This window comes from Peromyscus leucopus, chromosome 20 (genome assembly GCF_004664715.2).
Source record: "Peromyscus leucopus breed LL Stock chromosome 20, UCI_PerLeu_2.1, whole genome shotgun sequence".
Classification (NCBI taxonomy): domain Eukaryota; kingdom Metazoa; phylum Chordata; class Mammalia; order Rodentia; family Cricetidae; genus Peromyscus; species Peromyscus leucopus.
This window is the reverse complement of record NC_051080.1, coordinates 64,291,720-64,316,023: the sequence shown is the minus strand read 5'-3', so window position 1 is coordinate 64,316,023 and position 24,304 is coordinate 64,291,720. Positions and strand designations below refer to the sequence as shown.

Below are 24,304 nucleotides of genomic sequence, written 5' to 3'. Positions count from 1 at the left end.
ACGTACATACATACGTGCGCGCATGCACACGCACATGCACACACGCGCGCACGCGCGCGCACACGCGCACACACACACACACACACACACACACACGCACACACACACACATAAAGAGTGACCTGAGCACCTCAATGATACAGTACTTGTCACATATACAATTCAATCACCAACACTGCCCAACTCCACCTCAGAAAAAAGAAAGCCATAAAACTAATGTTAAGTCAGTTTTATTTAAAACTATGCATATAAATGGGCCAAATCACACTCAGTCAAAATATCTGCAACTTTTTTAAACACCATAGTCCAAAAAGACTAATACTTATAGCTGATTCAGCTCACAATATTGTCCTTTCCGAGCAGCAGAGCTGTCTCTGGAACATTTTACAGGTACCTCTAATGGGCGACAGAGATTCTCAGAGCCACAGGCCACAGCCCTGTGCTCAAGGAGTTTAGGGTCTAGCCGGACAGGAAGCAGGGAGAGCAGACCAAAGGAGCTGGCTCCCAGTCCATACTTGTAGTTTAACAAAAGCAATTGCTGGCCTAGGTCATCATATATCTAAACACATTAAGTCATGGGAATATCTTAGCAACTCTATACCACGTGTGGCATATCATTAATAAGAAAGTTTTTATTTTACTTGTCTGTCTATGTCTGAGACTGGGGACTGACTGATTTAGGGTTGGAGATAGAACTCCAGGATAGATTCCCAAGCTAAAAAAAGCAGGGAGGGGCATTCATTTATATTTGTGTTCATTAATGTTTCCACTCAAATTTAATTGAAAAAATATACCTCCAAACCACCTGTACCATGCTGTTCTCTTAAATGCAAGGATGGCTTATTCATATCCTAGAACTTTTCCAGTTCCACATGCTGGCCTCAGGCTCAGCAGCTTTTACTGCTGAACCGATGTACAAACTCAGATAACGTGTAGACAGCTCCCCATCCTATGTCGGGATCCATGCTGATGAAGTCATTCAGGTTCATTTTGGAGTCTAGAAAAGAACATGAAAGAAACGTCTGTTGAAACAAATTTCAGATCAGCGGCCACAGAAGAACTGAGAAACCTAAGGGCTGAGGAACCCATTAAAATGAGCAAGAGTTCAAGATCACTCCTGCAGTGTTCTTGCCTCAAACACACAGTGCTCTTCAAGATAAGCAGCACATCAGCCTAAGGGATGCTCCACTGAGCAGATGGACAGCAGTCTTTACAAATATAAGGTTGTACAAGAAAAAGCAAAGATAGGGAATTGTCACAGACTAAAGGAAACAAAAAATGACCACTAAATGTCATACCTGAGTTAGATTCTGTACCAGAAGTAAATGAATGAGAAGCCCTGAAAAACCGAGCGGTTTTATCGTGGTTATTTTCATGTACCACAGCAGTATTTCTGCACTGCTTTCTTCTTTCTCTGTGGTGACTATGCTATGGTTACATATTGTGGTTACTACCAAGGAAATGAAGACACAGCAGCTGAGAGCCTGGCTGTTCTTCCAGATCATCCCCATATCCCACATGGTAGTTTACAACCATCTGAGACTCCAGATCCAGGAGATCCGATGCCCTCTTCTGACTGGGCACTGGACACACATGGTATACTGACACACATGCAGGCAAAACTCCCATACACATTAAAAATTTGAAAATAAATACATCTTAAAGGGGGTGCAGTGGTGGCGCACGCCTTTAATCCTAGCACTCGGGAGGCAGAGACAGGTGGATCTCTGTGAGTTCGAGGCCAGTCTGGGCTACAGAGTGAGTTCCAGGAAAGGCAAAGCTACACAGAGAAACCCTATCTCGAAAAACCAAAAAAAAAAAAAAAAAAAAGAAGAAGAAGAAGAAGAAGACTTAGCCAGCTTAGCTAGGCAGTGGTGGCTCACGCCTTTAATCCCAGCACTCGGGAGGCTGAGGCAGGTGGATCTCGGAGGTTGAGGCCAGCCTGGTCTACAGAGCGAGTTCCAGAACAGCCAGGGATACACACAGAGGAACCTTATCTTGAAAAACCAAAAAGAGAGTTAGCACCAAGGGAATCTGAGGGAGGGTTATATAAGAACTCTGTCCTATTTAACAAATTTTCAAGAAGTCTAAAATAAAAGGTTATACAAAGGGTGCATGCATAATCAAACTGTCAATTTCCAAGCTTCAGTGGGCAACTTACAGGCAATTCAGAGGGACAAGCGGGACACAGTCAGCCAACTGCAAGCTGTCACAACTGTTCCCGGTGTCTTCGACAAATAAATGGCAAGGAAAGAGCTGGGCGAGCAATGTACATATTAAAAAAGACTCTTAAGGAGGTGGGAGAGATGGCTCAGTGGTTAAAAGCACTGGCCGCCATTGCAGGGGACCCAGGTTCAGTTCTCAGCACTCACATGCAGCTCACAACCATCTATAATCCCAGTTCCAGGGGACCTAACACCTTCTTCTGGCCCCTGAGTCATAAAACAAAAACAAAAAGAGTTAGGCATGATGGCAAACACCTTTAATCCAAGCACTGGGGAGGAAGAGGCATGCAGATCTCTAAGACTGGCCTGGTCCAAATAGATGGAACTAGAAAATATCATCCTGAGTGAGGTAACCCAGACTCAGAAGGACAAACATGGTATGTACTAACTCATAAGTGGATATAAAGCAAAGGACAATCAGACTGCAACCCACAGCTCCAGGGAGGCTACCTAGCAGGGGGGACCCTAGGATAACTGTGGCTTATAATAAGTTTTGGTTTTACCCAATCACTGAGCAAGCTTTAGTGAAACATTTCACTATTAGGATAAGAATTTATACTGTATCAAGCTGACAAAAGAAAAAGCTGGCCATACTTTCAGAAGGGGAGGCTAAAATCTTTATAGATTATGGATTAGCCTATAGAAAAATGTTTACCATAAATCAAACAGTGAAGGGGAAAATGAATAGGAAGATGAATCTCACTTACACAACTTAAGTAAAACATAGATCTCTGAACAGATGAAGATAGGTTTCTTCTGTATCCCAGAGTCTAATCAATACTTATATGGATAATTCAGCTATCATTTGGCTTAAAAGGGCTTATTGGGAAATGTTATCATTTATACTATTTTCTACAGAGAAAATATTTTACTGTTTAAAATAACCCTGGTTTTTTAAATTATAACCTGTTTTTTTTTTGGGGGGGGGGTTGTTTTTTTTTTTTAATCCCAATCAACTAGCAAAGACAAAAACAATTCAGGAAAAATACATCCATTAGCTCAATAAATACAAATATATTTTGACTTTTAAAAAGAAAAAAAAAAGACCGGCCTGGTCTACACAGTGAGTTCCAGACTAGCCAGGGATAAACACATAGTGAGATCCTATCTAAAATAAATAAAAAATCAAACAAATAAATAGGAGTAGCTGGAAAGACAGATCAGTGGTTAAGAGAACTTGTTCCTGCAGAGGAGCCAGGTGTGAGCCCCAGCACCCAGATCACAGTATAAATTACATTCATATGTGCAGAAGCTAACCAAAGCCTGGCACAAAGTGAGTAATGACATTGAATGAGCTGCCATCCAAGCCAAAGGACTGAGCCAAAAAGGACCAGATCCTGAGAAGGTCCCATGTGCTGATTACCTACCATGTACTGGGCTGTAAGAATCCACATCTATAAGAGAAATGGGTGCCTGCTGAAGGCACTGTGTGTCCAGGCTAGCCCCTGTGTAGTGGGGCACCTGAGACAATGAGGTAAACCCAGGAAGCCCTCTTCTAACACTGTTTTCATAGTTCCAATGTGCAAGCGGGGAAGCAGATGGGATACGGGAAAGCAATCACACAGTTTGGGGTTGTTTGGGTTTTTCTTTCATTATGAAGCCTCTCACTGAGAGACTCAGAACTCAGGCAAAACCCTCTTTAAATGTTCACCCCCTTCAAATACGCTAAATATTTTTTGCTTTCTTCCTCCAAGAGCTAGTGGTGCCCCTGCTCTGTTTCTGCAGAGGCCCACAGAGCCTGCAGGGCTCTTTCCTGTGGATTGCGTTAGCCACAGGATGGGATGATCTCACCCCTAAGTGGAATGCTGTGAATGACTTACAATCACAGGTAATGTTTCAAAAGCACGCGAATGCCGAGCAACAGTAAAAGGGTGAATAACCTGCTATGATCTGAGCTCTCAAGGCATTCTCAACTGGATGGCTGCCTAGAAGCACAGGAGGAAGCAAGTGGTGTGATAAAGCTCTCTTACTGCCGGTTTTATTACGAGGTTACTAAAATGGCATTTCCCACGCAGAAGGACGCACTGGGGATGTCTTTTACCAGTATGTGAAACCCCACCTTGGCAATGTGCTACTACTGATAGCGCTGTTGGGTGACACACAGATGTGATGCCAGAATCCCAGCAAATGTATCCAATAATCGAGCAGTTTGCTACGGTCACGGCTCTGTCCCCCAGCATTTATTCTCCCCAAGAGTACTTCTGCCCTCCAATCCTGTTTTCTGCACCTTGATTTCTGAATCTAGAAAACACAGAGAGCTCGTGCTTGTACTTATCCTCACCACTCAGGGAGTGCATCCAAAAACTGACTAAGGGGAGTGCTGATCTGAGCAGTAACCAGGCAGAAACCCCTGGAAGGACAGACACCCTTGTCTCACCACCAGTTTCAATGCAGGGGTACGCTGGAGGAGGCTCTCTCCAGTTCCCACTGGAATCTTTCATGTGAGACCGGTCAGAAGCAAAGTTCTTCAAGTAGGAATCAGCACGGACCACTCTAAATTTCCTGCAGATAAATCAACATACACTTATATCAGAGAGATATCACAGCTGGCATTCTAACTCATTCCTACAATGGACCCTTTCTATGATGTGCACAAAACTACTCAAGAATTTTTGCATTGTTACTAATGCATACACATCTACATGGCTGATTACCTATTAAGCAAGCTGAAGGAAATGACTGGAACCCAAAGCTATGAAAGTACAGGAGTAAATCGTGGTTTTTATTTACTCAATTAATTGCACATTGGGGCAAAGGATAGGATTTTTGTTGTTGCCTTTTAATTTTCTTGAGTTTGGCATTAGCTCTAGCCACGATCCAGCAATCAAGACAAAAATTCTCAACACAACTGAAAGAAAATGCTGGGAATATCTTCACACTCACTTTTTTTTAAAAAAACACATTTGAGTGTGTGTGTGAATGTGTATGTGTGTATGTGTGTGTGTGTGTGTGTGTGTGTGTGTGTGTGTGTGTGTGACCATGTGTGCATGGTCAGAGGTAATCTACAGACATCAATTCTCTCTTTCCTCCATGTGAATCCCAGGCGTGGAAGTCAGGTCCTCAGTCCTGGCTGGCCCTCATCACACTCATGTTTATAATACCGTCTTTCATATGATATGGAGTCTTTAGAGTTTTAAGATACGCTTAAGCTCTTGTACAGCAGGCACACCATTAATGCAGAAATAGGAAGACGGAGACAAAGAGGGGAGAGGAGAGAAGAAAAGAAAGGGAAAGACTGAGAAAAGGAGGAGGGAGGGACAGAGAGTGAGGGAGACGACTTCTGCGTAATCACCAAGTCTTACGTCAGAAAATCAGTAACTTAGTACTGAATTTCCTCACCTCCTAAACTGTGGATGAATGTCATCATCAGACTTAAGGGCATCTTCTACGTAAATGTCGAAAGGGCAGGGAAATGGCAAAATAGTATCAAGGTCATAAATGAAGCTCTGTCCTTCACTTGACACATGAAGCAGAACGACATGATAATCCTAGGAATAACAATCACTGAGGTTAACCCAGTTAGTGTAGGACAGTCAATTCCAACATTGCAGGATCAGCGCACAAGCATCAGCGGGAAAGCAGCTGCCAGGCTAATATCAGCCTCCTTGTAATGGCAAAACAAAATTATAATAAAACACAAACCCCCCAAACAGAAAAACGCCCAGTGATTGGAAAATGGCTAAACAACGACAGTGTTTGACCCGCTGTCATGTGATATCCCATGTTCTGTAACTGAACGGAAAAACTGACTGTGGGACATAGCTGTACTTTGTATTATATTTTAAAGCTTGATTGCGCAGAGACACACATGTGAATTCAAATATATATACGCATTCACACATATGAATTCAGAAGGAGTCTACAAAGGCATCTTCTTCGACACTTTGGATCTTCAATGTCCCACGACAGCCCATGTGTTAAAGCCTTTACTTATCAGTGGTGACACACACTTTAACCCCAGCACTCAAGGGGCAGAGACAGGTGGATCTCTGAATCCGAGACCAGCCTGATGTACATGGAGAGTTCCAGGCCAGCCAGAACTATTTATTGAGCCCTTAGAAAAACCAAAACCATGAAGGCCAGTGAGAAGTCTTCTGGACACTGGGGGCTCAGCCTTGAAGGTGGCATTGGGAGCCCAGCCCTTCCTCTTCTTTCTCTCCTTCCTTGGCCGTGAGACAAACAGCTCTGCCCACCATGTGTCCCTGCCTCGCCACAGACGCAAAACACACAGAGCCAAGCAATATGGACTGAAACCAGAAACTGAGCACAGAATAAACCTTTCCTCTATGGTGATTCACTTGGTGTATTAGTTACAATGACAGAGAGTGACTGACCCCCCCCCCCCAACTGCAAAAACAGTGGGGTCTTCCTGGGGGTAGTCTGGAGAGGACACTAATTTCCAATTTTTATTACTTTTTTAAATTTTTTTTTAATTTTCCAGAGCTGAGGACCGAACCCAGGGCCTTGTGCTTGCTAGGCAAGCGCTCTACCACTGAGTTAAATTCCCAACCCCTACTTTTCTAATTAAAAGAAAAAAGCCAAACATCACCAAGCTCTCATCTGCAGCCATTAAAGGAGACGATAAAGACCGCTCCCACAGCCCTGCTTGGTTACAGGATGGTAACTATGGATGCTACTTGTACCTCCTGCTCTCACTCCCAGACACAAGGCACTGCCAGCACCAGCCGATGGCTAGGAGGACCACGGCATTCTCAAGGGACACGTATGCAGCTGGTGCTTCACACCCAGGAACAAATGCTCTCGTGGAGAAAATGCACCGAAATGATTGTTCAGTCTGCTCTCATGCTAGCGGCAGCTGACATCCTTCCAGCACTTCACAGTTTACACAGCATGCTAGCGCTGTGACCTGTGACATGGGAAAGACAGTCGACACTAGAAACACCCTATACTGAATGCTCCCTTCAGCTCCGACTCCAAAGAAAGAAAGCAGAGACAGAATCTATGAGCGCACTCCCCCATCCAGATGAGCCAAGAGCCGCTCTCCCTGTAATAGCCTACTTCCTCCCCGGGCCTGATGACCTTTACATTCCCGCCACCACAGCAACCCTGTTCTTCAATTGCCAGTCACATTCTCCTAGGAATTAGCTAAGAATACTAAACCTTGAGCCGAGGAGGACTCAGCAGGAAAAGGAACTAGCCACGGAAGCCTGACAACTCAAGTTCCACTCCTATGGATGTGGTGTTGAACGGCTGTAATCCAGCGAGGGGGAAACAGGCCCAGGACCACACAGACCAGCTAGCCTAGAGTCTGCAGGACAGCAGCAGAAGCAAGAGACTGCACCTCAACAAAACAACAAAACAAGTGAGAGCCAACGCCACGAGCTGTGTTCTCACCTCTGCACATGCGCACACATGTGCACACATACATGCAATAAACACTAAATATTAAAAAAGAGGACACTAACTCTTGAACCCCTCTCCAGATAAACTAACACGGTACCTAGACTTTTAACCAGTCTCCAGAGTAAACCAAACATGCATCCAGGCTCTATGTAAAAAGCTCCTAGTGCAGAATGGGTACAAGACAGGGAAATCACGAAATTTTTCTCCTACACTGGACACTTATAAACATTACTGTAAGCCAGACATGATGGCCTACGCCTTTAATCCCAGCACTTGGGAGGTAGGACAGGAGAAACAGAAGGTTTAGGCCAGCCAAGACTGTGGCAGGCTTCCTCTGGGCCACCAACCAGTACTCAAGTCAAGATGCGGAGACAATGTTAGTGATGAACGCTCGGCCTTAGTTTAGGCTTGCTTCTTGCTAGCTCTTACAGCAACCTGTTTCTCTTCGGTGCGTCGGTGCTTTTACCTTTCTTTCATTCTGTCTGTCCTACTTTCACTGCTCCCTCCATGTCTGTCTGTCTGGCAGCTGCCTGGCTGGACAGCCCTGGGTATCTCCCTGGTTCTCTTCTCTCTCGCCTCTCTCTTGAGCCTAGATTCCTCCTCCTACTTTTCCCTCTGCCCACCAGCCCCGCCTATCCCTCTCCTGCCTAGCTACTGGCCAGTCAGCTCTTTCTTAGACCAATCAGGTGCCTTAGGCAGGCAAGGTGAAACAGCAACACATCTTCACATACTTAAACAAACGCAGCAATAACAAATGTGACACATCTTTGCCCAGTTAGAGTAATATTCCACAACACAAGATTGCACAGAGAGAGCCTGTCTCGGACGCCCTGTGTAATCTGTCCTCGTCAACATCCCCCAGTTCCATAACCACATACCTGACAGAAACGACTTACGTGAGGAAATGCTTATTTTGGCTCACAGTTTCAGAGACTGCAACGAGTCTTTTTTCTGTCCCACCAGCCAGCTCCCAAATAATGACACGAAGACTTCTTATTATGAATGCTCGGCCTATAGCTTTAGGCTTGTTCCTAACTAGCTCTCGTGACTTAACCCATTTACATTAATCTACGTTCTATCACATGACGTTATCTCTCTTCCACCTTGTACCCCACCCCCACCCCCATTTCCTCTCTGTGTCTTCTGACTTCTCCTCCTCTTCCTTTCTCTTCCCAGAAATCCCACCTATACCTCCTGCCTAGCTATTGGCTGTTTGGCTTTTTATTACACCAATCACAGCAATACACCTTCACACAGTGTACAAATATCCCACAACAAGAAACTAGTCTACCAAACCTATAGGGAAGGCATAAGGCGGCAGGAATATGAGACCATTGTTCCTCACATGCTGACAGGCTGGGGGGCAGAGAAAAAGAGAACAGAGGCCATAGCCAGAAGTAGGTACAACCTGCAAGGCCCACCATTCTCAGTGACAGACTTCTACTAGCTAGGCCTCAGGTCTCAGAGGTTCCACAACCTCACAGAACAGCATCACCAGCTAGGGACCAGGAAATCAAACACAGAAGCCTGCAGTGGATATTTCATACACAAACCATTACAGATCTCAAAACAAAAGTTGGAAAAATGTATGTCCATAGTGCTTTACCACAGACAGAATAACATCCATTCTCAAAAGATCATTTATCGATAATTGTCATAGGCTTTCTCTAGCATCCCTTCAATTCTGCTTTACCACAGCATACTGGTCACTCAGAGGCCACAAGGAACAATGCATCAGAGGCTCTTAGGTGGCTATCTTACCCAGATCACAGGTCCATTCCCAGGTCTTGCCTGCTGTTTCCAAATAGGTACCTACAAAATACAGGACATCCATGAGTTCCATTCAAATCCTTCTAGAGTATCTACACCAATACATCAGTGAGTAACAGACTGTCCCTAGGTGGGCTGTGGAGATGGTACAGCAGTTCATAGGGCTTGCTGCTCTTGCAGAAGACCTAGGATTTGTTCCTGGTATCCACATGGTAGCTGACAAACATCTGTAACTCCAGGCCACAGGGATCCAACCCCTTCTTCTGGCCTCTGTAGGCACAGTGCACACAAGGTACACACACAGGCATATATGTAGGCAAAACACCTGTACACATTGGAAAAAAAAAAAAAAAAACAGCCAGGCATTGTTGCACACACCTTTAATCCTAACACTCAAAAGCAGAGGTAGGGTGGTTCTCTCTGAGTTTGAAGCCAGCCAGGGCTACATAGTGAGACCCTATCTCAGGATAAAGAAATTAGTTAACCAAATTAAATTTTAAAATCAAAAATGTTTGTTTCTAAGCAATCCACATCAAGGTGAAGGAATGAAGTCCAAATCCTAAGTGCAAACATCCTCCACAGTGAGAGTTCACAAGAACCAAAGATAATGTACGGTGTTCTCCAGAGAGCAGGGGGGCCTGGGTTAGGAAGCAGGAGGAGGCCAGGCAGGGTCAAGTCCTGCCTTCTCTCTCAGTTATTCATGAGACCTCTCGGAATCTCCTTCTTCACAGATTAAGTGGAGAAAGTTAGCAGGTCATGGCGGTACATGCCTGAAATCCCAGCCTCAGCCGCATAATGATTGTGAGGCTAGTGGGCTTAGGAAAATGTCTCCAAGCAAAAGTCAAGTCAATAAAATAAAAGAGAGAATGTTGTCTAAACCTTGCCTACTTCACAGAACTTTTATTAACCCAAATGAGACAATGCCTGCAAATGTGCTTTATAAAACCCAAAGGGCCACTTCTAATGCTCCATGCAAGTTTATTCCGCTCTATTCAAACTTCAGAGACAAATCTTTACTTCGAATCAGTTCTATGGATCTAACTATACAATTAAAAAGGCTCTAAACCAGACACGGAGCATGCCTATAACCCCAGTACTCAGAAGGTCACCACAAGTTCGAGGCCAGTCTGGTCTACACAGGGAGTTCCAGGTCAGCCAAGGTCTACACTATGAGACACTGTCTCAAAAAGAAAGGAAAGAAGAGAATGCAGCCTGTATATAAACATGCCATCACATCCTTCATCACCGTCAAGGAAGGGGCTAAAATCTAATGGGGGAAAAAAAAGCTGCTTGAAAGGCTGCTATGACAAAGCACATTTTAGAACAGTATGGCTTCCATACTGCACTTAGCTCCTGAGGTCACCCTAACCCTCATTTTCACTGTCATCACTTACCAACTTACCATCTTCCTCTCATTTGATATGAAGACAGCGGAACACTCTTCCAAGGGATACTGGTCGTGGGTTTTGATGTATTCACAGAGTTTCCAAATGTTTTCCTCACTAAGAGAAAATAATTACAAGTGAACACGCTGTGCCTTTTGAACTTAAACGAAAGACTGAGGAGGATATCATTGGAAGGGACCTTAACCACCCCATCTGACTAACAGTGGCTGGCTAACAGTGACTCTCCTCAAAAGCAGTCAACAAGCTGCTAGCCAACCTGTACTGTGTGCACATCCAGACAGAGGGTCCTTACCCACCACTGAAACCTGTGGCCAGTAAAATGCCACGTCAGGATTCCAGAAGCTGAGAAACTGCTGGAATTCTCCTCTGTAAAATGCACATTCTCACACCACACCGTAACCCTCCATAAATCCCAGTTAACATTATTTCCCCATTTGTCCGAGAAATGTGACAGGATTTTTTTGTTTGTTTTGTTTTTTTGAGACAGGGTTTCTCTGTGTAACCGCCCTAGCTGTCCTGGAACTCTCTCTGTAGACCAGGCTGGCCTTGAACTCAGAGATTCACCTGTCTCTGCCTCCTGAGTGCTGGGATTAAAGGCGTGTATCACCACCACCAGGCTCGTGACAATATTTTTTCATTAGATTTGAGGTAGAATTTAGCCCCTTCCTTGACGGTGATGAAGGATGTGATGGCATGTTTATACAGGCTGCATCCCCTTCCTTCCTTTCTTTTTGAGACAGTGTCTCAGAGTGTAGACCCTGGCTGACCTGGAACTCCCTGTGTAGACCAGACTGGCCACAAACTTGTGGTGACCTTCTGAGTACTGGGGTTATAGGCATGCTCCGTGTCTGGTTTAGAGCCTTTTTAATTGTATAATTAGAGACATACATACATACGTATATGTTTCTAAGCAATCCACATCAAGGTGAAGGAATGAAGTTCAAATCCTGAGTGCAAACATCCTCCACAGTGAGAGTTCACAAGAACCAAAGATAATGTACGGTGTTCTCCAGAGAGCAGGGGGGCCTGGGTTAGGAAGCAGGAGGAGGCCAGGCAGCGTCAAGTCCTGCCTTCTCTCTCAGTTATTCATGAGACCTCTCTGCATCTTTCCTTCACTGAGTAAGTGGACAAAGTAAGCAGGTCCTGGCTGTACATGCCTGTAATTCCAGTTTGGGGTAGAATGCTCCAAAAACCTTCTTTAAGAAAGGTCTTTTAGAAAACTGTCTCACCAGGCACGGTGGTGACACACCTTTAGTCTCAGTACTTGGGAGGCAGATCTCTGCAAGTTCAAAGCCAGACGGGGCCATATTGTGAGGCCTTGTCTCAAAAATAACTAGGGCTGGAGAGATGGCTCAGTGGTGAAGAGCACCTACTGCTCTTCCAGAGGACCTCGTTTGGTCCTCAGCATCCACACTGCAGCTCACACCTGCCTGGAACTCCAGCTCCAGGGGGATCTGACACCCTCACAGGTACAAAATCATATCCACACTCCCGTAAATATGTGAGATTAAAGATAAATCTAAAACATCTCAATTCAGAAAGAAAGGCAGTTCTTTTAGCGACTGGAATTCATCTTCCGACACTGTCCCAGACAAGTCTCTTCCTATCTGACAGGCCATCAGCTGTCTGACAGGCAGTCAGAACCTGCCTAAGCACTGCCCAGACTCTCCAACTGAGCAGTACCTGAGCCTCCTTCCCGAGCACAGGCAAGAACAAGCGCCCCTGGCTGCCTTCCCAGCTCACTCAGCCTCTGGGTTCCTGTCTTGGTGTGATGAATCACACACACCTCTGCTCAAAATGAGTCTCTGCTGCTCCACTCAGAGCGCATCACTCAGCCTGTCAGGACCAATTTCTAGTCATCTACATCTCACTCACTCCCTGACAATGAAGCAAGACAGAAACAGCATGCAGCAAATTTATGAAATCAAACTAAAAGTATTACAGAAATACACATTTGTTTATTTTTTATTACATTTAGTGGGGGGGGAGGGTAGATACTTATGCATGCCACAGTACACGTGTGGGAGTCAGAGGACAACTTTTCAGGAATCAGTTCTCTCTTCTACCTTGTGGGTCCCAGGGATTGAACTCAGGTCCTCAGGCTTGTTGGCAAGTACCTTTAGCTCCCCCACCCTTTTAAGAAAGTGTGGGAATCTACCGGAGACCAGCTCAGACCTGCTCCCACCTTTTGAAGGGTTCTTGGATGGAGGAGAGAGGAATGAGGAAATATTAGGTAGAAAGATAGACCTAGATGACAATGAGGAGAAAGACAGAGACATAGGATAGCTTCGGGAGGGCACTGGGTCAATACCCTGCCACCCAGAGCTTCATTCTAAATGGCTTTTTATAATATGCCAAGGGGAGAGGCAAAAGACCTCCCTCTTGCAAGATCAAAGCACACTGTACAGCCAAGTGTAGACCCTTCCAAACACCTGGTAAACACACTCGTGGCCAAACCATCTCCTTAGGCAGCCCTGCTGGGTAAAGCAATCTCAGATGCACTGACCCCGAGGAAGGTCTCACTAGGAAGCCTCTGTGGGCCACCACAAGAAAGGTTCGGGGATGGCAAGATAGCTCAGGAGGTAAAGGCCAGGCCTGGGGACCTATGCAGTCAAAGGAAAGAACTCATGTTCAGTCTCTATTCCTGAGACCACCCATGGACAACTCACACATGAACCGACTCTGCTCTAGACCACCACCTCCCCAACTAAATACTGGGGTAGCATTTTTCCTACTAATGACTCCTGTCCCACTTGGTGTTGCCTGGAAGCCATGTGGATGAATAGGGGAGAAGCATGTGGGGGATCTGCTCATGGAGAGGACACAGTGCTGTGCCCTCATTACAGTGGCCCCAGATTCTTCTTGGGTGTGTTGTAAACAGAGAAGCCATTCTCTGGGCCCCCTGCTCTGAGCACGCCCATAAAATATTTATCCAGGTTCTGAGAAGACACGTGTTGGTCTGGTCCACAGGAATTTTGAACTTAACCACAAGCATCTTCAAGAGCATATGAGACCCAAATCCGGCTAAGTGCTTAGATAATGAATTAAAGTCTATAGATGGCAAGAGGCACTCAGATCTAAAGTACCAAGTATCCCAGAAGGCCATAAAAGATGCCCAGAGAAAGCACAGAGGAGAGTCATTAGCTGAGAGGTACGGGGAAACAGCAGAGGTACAGGTCAGCAGTTGCTCCTTTTTGCCCTGCCCCCATCTCCATCCCACAGAATAATGCAGATTTCATGAGTCCACAAGCATCATTAGTAGGCAGAATACATGATATGGCTTGAACACACACTGCACATTATTTTTCAAATATGTGTGAATGTTACATAGGGTAAAATAATAATAATAATAATAATAATAATAAAAGCCCACCCCCCTTTTTGAGACAGGGTCTTGCTCTGTAGCTCTGACTGGCTTGGAACTCACTATGCAGACCAGGGTGGCCTCAAACTCATGAATATCCTCCTGCCTCTGCCTCCTCCTGGGTGCTAGAATTAAAAGGATTTGCCACTAAACCCGGCCATCAATTACTTTTCAATAATATAACTAACACTAAGTTGAGGAATATCATGAAATTTCTGCTGTTTGATATTTGAAACAGGGTCTGCCCTGGAACTTGCTATGAAACCTAGGCCAGACTCAAACTTGAAGTTATTTACTCGCCCTCTGCCTGTGGGTGTTAGCATTATAGACATGAGCCACAACACCCAACTCATGAAACTTCTTTTGAAAACAAAGATTTGGGGCTGGAGAGATGGCTCAGAGGTTAAGAAAAGTGGCTGTTCTTCCAGAGGTCCTGAGTTCAATTCCCAGCACCCACATGGTGGCTCATAACCATCTGTAATGAGATCTGGCTCCCTCTTCTGGTGTGCAGGGACATATACAAACAGAACACTGTGTACGTAATAAATAAATAAATGAATCTTTAAAAAAAAAAAAGATGAAACTTAAAAAAAGAAAACAAAGATTTATTTTATGTGTAGGGGTGTTCTGCCTGCATGTATGTCCGTGTGCCACATGTGTGCAGCACCTGAGGAGGTCAGAAGAGGACATCAGATCTTCTGCTACTGGTGGTTATAGACAGTTGTGAGCCACCATGCAGCTGCTGGGAATCAAACTGTAGTCTTCTGGAGGAGCAGCCAGGGTTCTTAACTGCTTAAACCATCTCTCTGTCCTCCACCTTCTTCACAGAACTTTTGATGTTAAGGTGAGTGGGGGTGAGGTGCTTATATTTGGGAATTCTGGAAGCTGCAGCAGAAATAGAAAGCACTCTGTATTTGTTACAGATCCTGGCGCCTATTTAACTTTTAAGTGGGAAAATAAGCCAGGGTGGTGATAATGGCATCTCCAGGGGAACAGTTATCTTATCCACAGCCAAAAGGCTAACAAAGCAGCAAATGGGTTACCTGTGAGCTGCATTCAGCAGACACAGGGGAGCAGCCCTCAGCCACAGCAACACAAAGGGAATGTGACCTGCTGGGGGTTCAATACTTAGCACTGGGATGGGAAGGGGGAAGGGAAGGGGAGAAACCGTGCAAAACCACACAGTCCCGGCCAAATCTTAGCTACCATTATCATCATGAAGTGGCATCTGGAAAGAGAAGTAACATCTACCAGAACACAACAGTAGCGGCATTTATTTCAAGTCAAAAGAACCTGGAGGAACAAAGGCAGTCAGGTGTGCCTCCTAACATGCTAGTCACAGCAGGACAAGCAATGTCTAGAGATACATTTGGTTGTCCCGACTTGGGGGGTAAGGGGAGCTGGTAATGGCATCTGTCTGCTACAGGCCAGAATATGCAATTACACACCCTAAAATGCATGGAACCTGATACTCAAAATGCCAACAGAGCCAGGGCTGAGAACCTGGCAATAGGGCAGGGAAGGTAGGTTCAAAATGAGGTTGGAAAAACACAGGCCTTGGACAAATAAACCAGACAGCCAGTGATACTCAGATGGACTTTGTTATCTCTAAGCATATCCCACAAAATATGATCAGCAAGCCCGGCATGGTGGCACAGGCCTTTAACCCCGGCACTCAGGAAGTGGGGGTGGGCATATCTCTGCAAGTTGGAGGCCAGCCTGGTTTACATAGCAAGTTTTAGGACAGACAGTGAGAGACTGTCTTTAAGAAAAAAGGAGCTGAGTGGTGGTGGTGGTGGTGGTGGTGGTGGTGGTGGTGGTGGTGGTGGTGGTGGTGGTGGTGGTGCACGCCTTTAATCCCAGCATTTGGGGGACAGAGCCAGGTGGATGGATCTCTGTGAGTTCGAGGCCAGCCTGGCCTACAGAGTAAGATCCAGAACAGGCACCAAAACTACACAGAGAAACTCTGTCTCAAAAAACCAAAAAGAAAAAAAGAAAAGAAAGAAAGAAAAGAAAAAAAGGGAGGGGAAAGTAGAGGAGGGGTTTGGAGGTTTGGAGAGTTGACTCAGAGGTTAAAAGCACTGGCTGCTCTTCCCAAGGACTCAGCACTAAATCCCGTCTCCAGGGACCTTTTACTAGCCTCCTTGAGCACCAGTCACACATGTAGTACATGGATGGATATGCAAGCAAAACATTCATAGAAAGTAAAAAATAAAAATAAAATAAGCCAGGCGGCAGTGGCACACGCATTTAATCCCAGCACTCGGGAGGCAGAGGCAGGCGGATCTCTGTGAGTTCTAGGCCAGCTTGGTCTACAGAGTGAGTTCCAGACAGCCAGGATTGTTTCACAGAGAAACTCTGTCTTGAAAAACCAAAAATAAATAGATAGATATATAGATAGATAATAGATAGATAGATAGAAAGAAAGAAAGAAAGGAAGGAAGGAAGGAAGGAAGGAAGAAAGGAAGGAAGGAAGAAAGAATAAAGATCAGCAAAGCAACCTTATATTCCTCCACGGTACTACCTGTAAGTCCAAACTCTGGGGTTGAACCCTAAGATGGACAGGTCTTAACAAGCTCTCAGATGATTCCTCAACACATTCAAACTTAGAATAGTTTTGAGCAGTGTAAAACCAGCAAAGGGTAAAGCTCTGTGGATGGAAGAGTGTTGGTTACTTTTCCCATTGCTACAGCATCCTTTTTGTTTTTTTGTTTGTTTGTTTTTGTTTTTGAGGGGGGGGGTTCTCTCTGTAGCCCTGGCTGGCCTGGAACTAGCTCTATAGACCAAGCTGGCCTGGAACTCAGAGATCTGTCTGCCTCTGCCTCTGAGGGCTGGAATCAAAGGCGTGTGCCACCACTACCCAGCTAGCAACATCCTCTTAGGGAAGAAAGGGTCTATTCCAGTTCAGTTTGACAGTGGGGGAAACATGAAGCAACTGGTCACATTGCATCCCAAGTCTGGGAAGTGTAAATATGGGTGCTCAGCTCTGTTGCACATTTTTATTCAGGCTGGGACATCAGTCCACGGAATGTTGCTGCCCACATTTTGGGTGGATCTTCTGTCTCAACCCACTCGAGAAACTCCCTCACAGATATGCCCACAGGTTTGTCTCCCAGGGGATACTAGACCCTGTCAAATCAACAATATTAACCATAAGTAAGTAAATAGACCTATTAGGAAGGAACTGGAATAGTCCCATGATGGCAGAGGAAGGCTCTGCTGCAGCTGAATGAGCCCAAAGAAGGTCACCTATTGAAGAGATGTGACGTCTTTGTCACTCTTCATCCCACTGCTCCTGTCCTTCTCACCAACCCCCTTGTCGCTTCTAGAAATACTCACCACACACATCCCTCTCGGGGCTTCTGCGCTTGCTGTGCTCCCTGCCTGAAATGACCAGCTCTCTGTTCAGTGTCACCTTATCAACAATGTCTCCCTTAAACATCCCAACATGAAGCAGCATTAGTCACCATCTTGTCTCTCGTTCTATTTTTCTTATAGCCCTTACCATCAGCCAAACTTGGTTCACCTGTTGCTGTCTGCCCATTCTCCACTGAAATATAAGAATTATGAGATCTTGCCAGGAAATGAATCCATTTTGTTCACTGCTATATCCTCGGTGCAGAGACTCACCCAACGTATGTTTCGCACCCCGAAGAAATATTTACTGAATAAATGAAAGAAACAGAGTAGATGTTCCAAATAAAAACTAGCAGGGCTTGGGAACCAGGCGGGGCAGGTAAACAATGCACCAGCTAAGAAGCAAGGACCCCAACCCTCACACAGACTCCAGATTACATTCCACCACTTAGCTGTGTGGTTTGCAACAAACCACGGTCATTCTATGGCTCAGCCTTTGTACTGGTGATAATGATCCAAGGTTGGGGGGTCACCACAATATGAGGCACTGTATTAAAGGATGGCAGCTTTAGGAAGTTTGAGATTCACTGTAAGCACTTGGATTTGAGCTACCGTGGTCTCAGCTGAATACATGTTAAGTCCTTAGTGTCATCGGCTGAGGGGGAAGGAGTGGATTTAGATGACCCTGAGGTTCCTCTTGAGTTGGGGAAGAAGTCCCTACACAAGAAAAGGAAGGTGAGGTGTGGAGATGAAAAAGCCAAGGTAAACAGTGTTCGAGCTGTACAGGCAGCCTAGGGCACTAGCCTCACAATCTGAGGCCTTGAGTAAAAACCCTTCTGTGCCTCAGAGTTCTTAAAAACTGCGATCGCAACAGCACCTGCCTCTTGGGGTTACTGTGGAGCTCAACTGAGTTAATTTACATAAAGGACCCACGACAACGCTTGGCATATGGCAAGGGCAGTGCAAACGCAACCGTTATCACCACCCTGTAGTACAACGATCAGGAGGATAGCGGTATCTGTTGCCTGACCGGATTTCCCGCTACCTCAAACTGTGTCTCCATTGTCTTTAAAATTAAAAATGCTCTGAATTTCGATCTGAAACCACACGGACTTCTACCGTTACCTCAGGGTCTCCAGCCTAACTCCCCTTTCTTGTCCCCAGGCACTAAGACACGCAGACATCCGTCACCTCCTCAACGCCACCCTACTGCCCAGGCTCAGCTAAGGAGACCAGGGGTGCGCTCCTGACCCTTCTCATCTCCCCACCCTTCTCATCTCGGCGCCAAAACCCAGCAGTGTAGGCCTGCAGCGCCGGGAAGAAGAAGCATTCGGTAGCGGTGCGCGACCACGCGCAGATCCCGGGCCACCGCGCCCGCGTTCTCTCACCAATAGCAGCTGCTGTAGACACACGCGTCCCGCGTAGGGCAGGCCGGCTGGTACTGCGGGGCCGTGGCGGCGGCGGTGGCGGGGCCGTCCCCCTCCATGGCCCGACGCTGTGGCTCACAGAACAAGCAAACAACCCGCTTGCAGCAGTTGTAACCAGCTCCCCAGGCGGAGTGGACCCGACCGGGACCGAACAGGGCAGTTTCCGGGGACCCGGAAGAGCCTAGAGCCGAGAGGGCGGGACCCAGTGCAGCGTGAGGGCGGAGCCCGGGATGTAGAAGACTGCGTGGTTCCGGATGGGCGGGACCTCGGCGAGTGGGTGGAGCCCGGGCTGCGGGGGTGGGACCGGGGTTGGTGGAGCGGGTGCTAGGGGCCATGAAACCTAGGACACCAAGATAAGTGTGGTTCTTGCCAGGCCTTACATGATGGGTGGAGCCTGTGGCAGACTGGGGCTCCACTGAGAGGGTTCTCCCACCGCCGGACTTAGGCTGTGCTGCGTGGACCTAGTCGCCATCAGGTGGGGAATGCTTGGTGTTTTTTGAAGTGTTAGGTATGAGCTTCCTGACACCCCTTCAACCCCAGCTGAGGGTGCCAGCTGTGTTGTGTCGGGTGTTGGGTTCAAGCGGGTCCTTGGAAAGAAGAGACGGGCATTCTAGGATCTCCATCCCCTCTAGGATGAATTTTAGCCTTCTGCAGCCGCAGGGGAATCAACCTCTGGTGAACTGACTGACTGTGCCTTAGCCAAGGGCTCCTTGTTTGTTATACCTTTTAGCAAGCCAATTTCCGTACACCAAAAACTCTCTTTCTAAAGCTCCCAAAGTCCTCCCATAAACAAGTTTTGCACAGGCTTTGAACAAGGACGCTCTCAGATAAGATTGACACACTTCAAACAGAAGGTACGACACGAGAGGTGGTAGTCACAAACCGCAGATCAAAGCCAGGTCTAACACTCTGGAATCAGACCCACTGCGGGAATCTGCAGGAGCTCTCGCTGCACAGCTGTGTGGAACCAGAAGCGTCTCTAAAATAATAGACGCTTGGGCGTGAAAGCTGAAGCTTTAGAACTCTGAGCAGGAACCCAGAAAGAAGAAAAAAAAAAAAACTAATCTCACCATATTATTATTTAATTTCTTTAAATTTTAGATATTTATATATGTATTTGTATATATAGACAGACTGATCTAGTAAGTAAAAAAGTTTTAAGCAGGTGTGGTGCTGGGCACCTATAATCCCTGCATGCAGGAGACTGAAGCAAGAGGATTGCTTTGAGTGCAAAACCAGCCTGGACTACATAGTACCAGACCAGCCAGAGCTACACAAGAATTTTTCTTAGAAAAAAAAAAAAAAAGGATTAAAGAATCTGGATAGCATTCTGTATTAATTGTACTTATTTGCAGAAGGAAAGACACCAAATTGTCAAAACAGTGTTTATTCAAAGTGAATTAAGGACATAGAAAAAAAACTTTAGACTTCTTAGTTTCCTATGGTTGCGATGAACATATGTAACTGCTCGGGGAACTTCCCTACCAATAAAAAAAACTGTAATTCTTAAGACTGGTTTATAGGCCACCCACAGACTCTCAACCTCACAGTCCCCAAACCCATAAAGTGCTGTGCTGGTGGTATACTGGTGACTGTAGCTGCCTTCCAAAACCCATAAATCCTAAACAAAACAAAACAACCAAAAAAACCTAAACACGTGTTTGTGTCTGTTACCAATTTATTCCTTCAGCTTGAATATTCACTTCAAAAGAGGCTCTGTGAAAAAAAAAGTCACGAAACTGTTCTTGTTTAGTAAAAAGTGAGCATGGAGTTAGTTACGCTTTCTCAGAAAGAGGCTCCCTGCAGTCTCCAGGAAGGCACCATGGCTGGTTGTACGGTCATCTTAACTATGGAATGGAGTCAGCTCTGGACACAGGCCCAGAATTTGGTCCTGCTGTGACCGTGAAGGTTTAGCCCTTCTTCAACCCCCTGGATTGAGAAACCAGAGCTTGGGGAGGCCTGCATACAGTTGTGGGTGGCCGGGTGTGTGTGTGTGTGTGTGTGTGTGTGTGTGTGTGTGTGTGACATAGTGACCTTCTCGCCTCTTTCCTCCCTTCCTAGTGCTCCTGTCCTAGGTGCTGTGCGAATCACCCCTACTTCTCAGACTCCACCCTAGTGTACCTTCACAATGTGGTGACTGCCACACACACCAGCCATACACACACACACACACACACACACACACACACACACACACACACCATGTTCTGGGGTTTGCCTGTCTGCCCAGCGACTGCACACCATCCCACACTTGCCATGCCAGCAAACGGATCTGCCTTGTCATAGACAAGACAAGCCTTCCTCAAGGAGACAGATAAGGACCAGTTTCAAGTGTGTACTTCCTTGGGTCCTCTCCTCCAGCCTAGATGCATACAGAGTATGTATGTCTCTCTTTTGTAGTCACTACTGTCCATTCCACATCTGCCTAATCTGTGATTGTCCTCTGATTATTTGGGGCTGTGTGTACAAAGGGGGTGCTGCTGAGACAGGGCCTCACATAGCCCACACTGGCTACCACCCGAGCGTTAGAATTACAGGCGTACATCAACATACCTAGATTTTTGAACTGAACTAGCAGGCTCCACCAGTTAATAGGTGTGTGCCCTTGAGCAGAGTTACTTCTCCACCACCCTATTCCCTGTGCCTCAGTTTCACATCTGTAAAATCAAGTTAACAATGCTATTATCTAAATAGGTCTGCTACAAGGATTGAGTCTGGGTATATAAAGCACTTAGTAATTGTTGGTTACACTGAGTCCTCAGGGCTTAGGTGCCCCTAAAAACAATCCTGACACTCTGATGTTCATGCCAGATACAACGGCTTTACCAATTTTCCCCGCTATAAGTAGTTACTGGCACATAATCACATAAATCACAGTTATTTGAAGTATAGTCCTTCCATATAGACTTCAAGACTTAACCATATCCCTTCCTGATGGTTCCATTTCAAAGGAACGGTTCTAGGGTCCTTCAAAGAGAATTCTGAATTGCCAAAGATACATATTGACAATTATAAGATTTTTTTTTGGTTGGGGGGGGAGGGGGCGGGTTTCAAGACATGGTTTCTCTGTGTAGCTTTGCACACAACTCGCTCTGTAGACCAGGCTGGCCTCGAACTCACAGAGATCCATCTGCCTCTGCCTCCCGAGTGCTGGGATCAAAGGTGTGTGCCACCACCATCCAGCTTAAGATCTTTTTAGTAAATGTTCTGGGGAAGGTCAGGGCCTATCCTAAGTGTTGCCAAGAACAAACAGTGAAACTTCTTAGCAGTGTTTAGCTTTCCTAAGCCGTCACTTTAATGGGGGGCGGGGGTTGGTTTCAGGGGAGGAGGAAGAAGGGAGGTGTAAATCCATCTTCCTGACATAGCTGTGAGGAACTGTTAATGTTTCGTTAAGTCAATTACAGCTCGAGTTTCTGTGTTGGTACCATGTGACTGAGTACCCTATACAAAGCACTGCATCACTTTGAAATTATCATCATTCTCATATCTCTCTGAGCAAAGGCTAAGCATTAGAACTGGCATAAATCCTTTTTAATTAGGATGCAGGTGGCGGGAGATGTAGCACTCAAGGGATGGAAAGCAGCAGTGTTATAGATGGGTATCGGGGTCCAACAGATGCCCATTAGGATTTCCAGTTTCTTCTATCTCAGAACAAAGAATTGGGCCAGGGACATGGGGATAACAGTAAAAAGAGAAAACAAAGTGTTTATGAAGAAAGAGAGTATCACTGGGCCTCAGTGGTGCACGCCTTTAATCCCAGCACCAGGGCTACACAAAGAAACCAGGTCTTGGAAAGCAAAAAAGAAAAGAAAAAAGAAAAGAAAGAGAGTACCTCTAATCAAAATGGGCCAGAGCTGGAAAGGTCAGAAGCTCGATGATATCTGTTCCTATCAAAGTGGGATATTTATACATCACTTGTTTTGAAAGGCTTTTTTTTTTTTTAATGCCAAATGGCCTTTCTGTCAATCAAGAATGTCAAAGATTTACTTGCTACCTGGACAGCTATCCCGGGCTACTCCAATGTGATCTTTTTTTTTTTTTTTTTTGTTGGTTTTTTCAAGACAGGGTTTCTCTTGTGTAGCTTTGCGCCTTTCCTGGAACTCACTTGGTAGCCCAGGTTGGCCTTGAACTCACAGAGATCCGCCTGGCTCTGCCTCCCGAGTGCTGGGATTAAAGGCGTGCGCCACCACCGCCCGGCTTCCAATGTGATCTTGATGCCTTCGTTTGCGGCAGATCCTCAGTCTCCCACCACTCAGAGCGGCAGCGTTAAGCCTTTCAGAGGAATTTTGGGGACCAGAACTACTTTTCCCAGGCAGAGTAGAGCAGTCAACCAGTGTCCACAGTATGGACAGCGGTGCCGGGTGAAGCATGGGGCGGGTTTTGCCTGGTGGTCAGAGAAACTACACTTGAAGCAGGTTCGGGTGGAGTCTGTTGCTGCCCATCTTCTTCCGGGAGAGCCTCAGGGCTGCTACCAGAAGCTGGTATTTTTGTCAGTTGGAGGAAGCATTTTTCATTAAACACCTTAAATGCCATATTCAGCAGATCTCTTTGAGGGCCATTATCTAATCTCTTAAGGATTCCTGATTTTAAAATTAAAACAAAACTTGTTTTTAGTTACTTGCTTTAGGTTTAACCTTGACATATACAGAAGGCTAAAGTTTTGTCTCTTTAGATGAATTACAATGGTACTTAGGCTACAAACATTAAGGAATTCGGTCATTTATAAGGTGACTGACCATTAACTTACATGGCTTATCTTTAACAGTTTACAACAAGTTTTTATAAGCTTAGGATTTTACAGTTCTATCCCTGGTATGTATTGTATGACTCCGGCTTATCCCAATAGCTATTGTCAGCACTTTTAACTCTTTAAGGACCCCTAGGTTTTTCTTTCCTTCCGGCAGTTAATTTATTGTCCTTCGTTCATCAACAAAAACCTCTTCAGTCCCAAAGTCAAACCTGTCAAAGGCAAAGGGCTTGAAGCGGTTTAAGGACTTGTTTGTGTGTGCGTTTGAAGCCTGGATGGCGGGAAGCAGCCGGCAGGTGGCCAAAGGGGGCCCCCTCCGCATCACGCGCCAAAATTCCAAACAAGACGCTGCACCGCTCGCTTCCGTCTCCCTCCACTCCAAGGCGGTGAGCCGGAACTATAGAAGGAAGAAAGAAGTCGCAAGTTCCTGTTAGGTCCTCGCCACTCTCCGCTGGCGCCCCAGCTCCCGTCGGCATAGGCTCCCGCGCTCTTCAGAGGGGAGGGAAGAGTCTCCGGTTTGTCGGTCCGGGGTGGCGGCGGGGGCGGGCCGGCAGCGGCGGGGGCGGGGCCGGGGCGGGGCCGGCGGGGCGGGGGCGGGGCCGGCGGAGGGATCCCGCGCGCGCGCGCTGAGGCCGCTGGGCGCG

The 24,304-nt window shown here is 46.2% G+C and overlaps 1 protein-coding gene and 1 non-coding gene across 6 annotated transcripts; both read right to left on the bottom strand.

Annotated features, from left to right (window-relative positions):
• Positions 1 to 214: 214 nt before the first annotated feature.
• Positions 215 to 19,113, bottom strand: Ntaq1 (N-terminal glutamine amidase 1). Of its 5 annotated transcripts, none has more exons than XM_028871886.2 (6): positions 18,875 to 19,112; positions 10,762 to 10,861; positions 9,351 to 9,401; positions 5,565 to 5,713; positions 4,603 to 4,727; positions 215 to 997 (listed from the first exon to the last, which is right to left on the bottom strand). In XM_028871886.2, exons 1-6 carry the CDS (start codon positions 18,970 to 18,972, stop codon positions 888 to 890), a joined length of 633 nt encoding a protein of 210 aa, XP_028727719.1. In that variant the 5' UTR covers positions 18,973 to 19,112; the 3' UTR covers positions 215 to 887. The 5 variants fall into 5 exon arrangements, with proteins under 5 accessions (XP_028727719.1, XP_037053691.1, XP_028727720.1 ...); XM_028871887.2 differs by lacking the exon at positions 215 to 997 and adding an exon at positions 3,335 to 4,466 and having other exon boundaries at positions 18,875 to 19,113; XM_037197796.1 differs by lacking the exon at positions 9,351 to 9,401 and having other exon boundaries at positions 18,875 to 19,113.
• LOC114694864 lies at positions 13,559 to 13,685 on the bottom strand. Its single transcript, XR_003734768.1, has one exon. It is a non-coding gene; the product is annotated as a small nucleolar RNA SNORA11 (small nucleolar RNA).
• Positions 19,114 to 24,304: the final 5,191 nt, after the last annotated feature.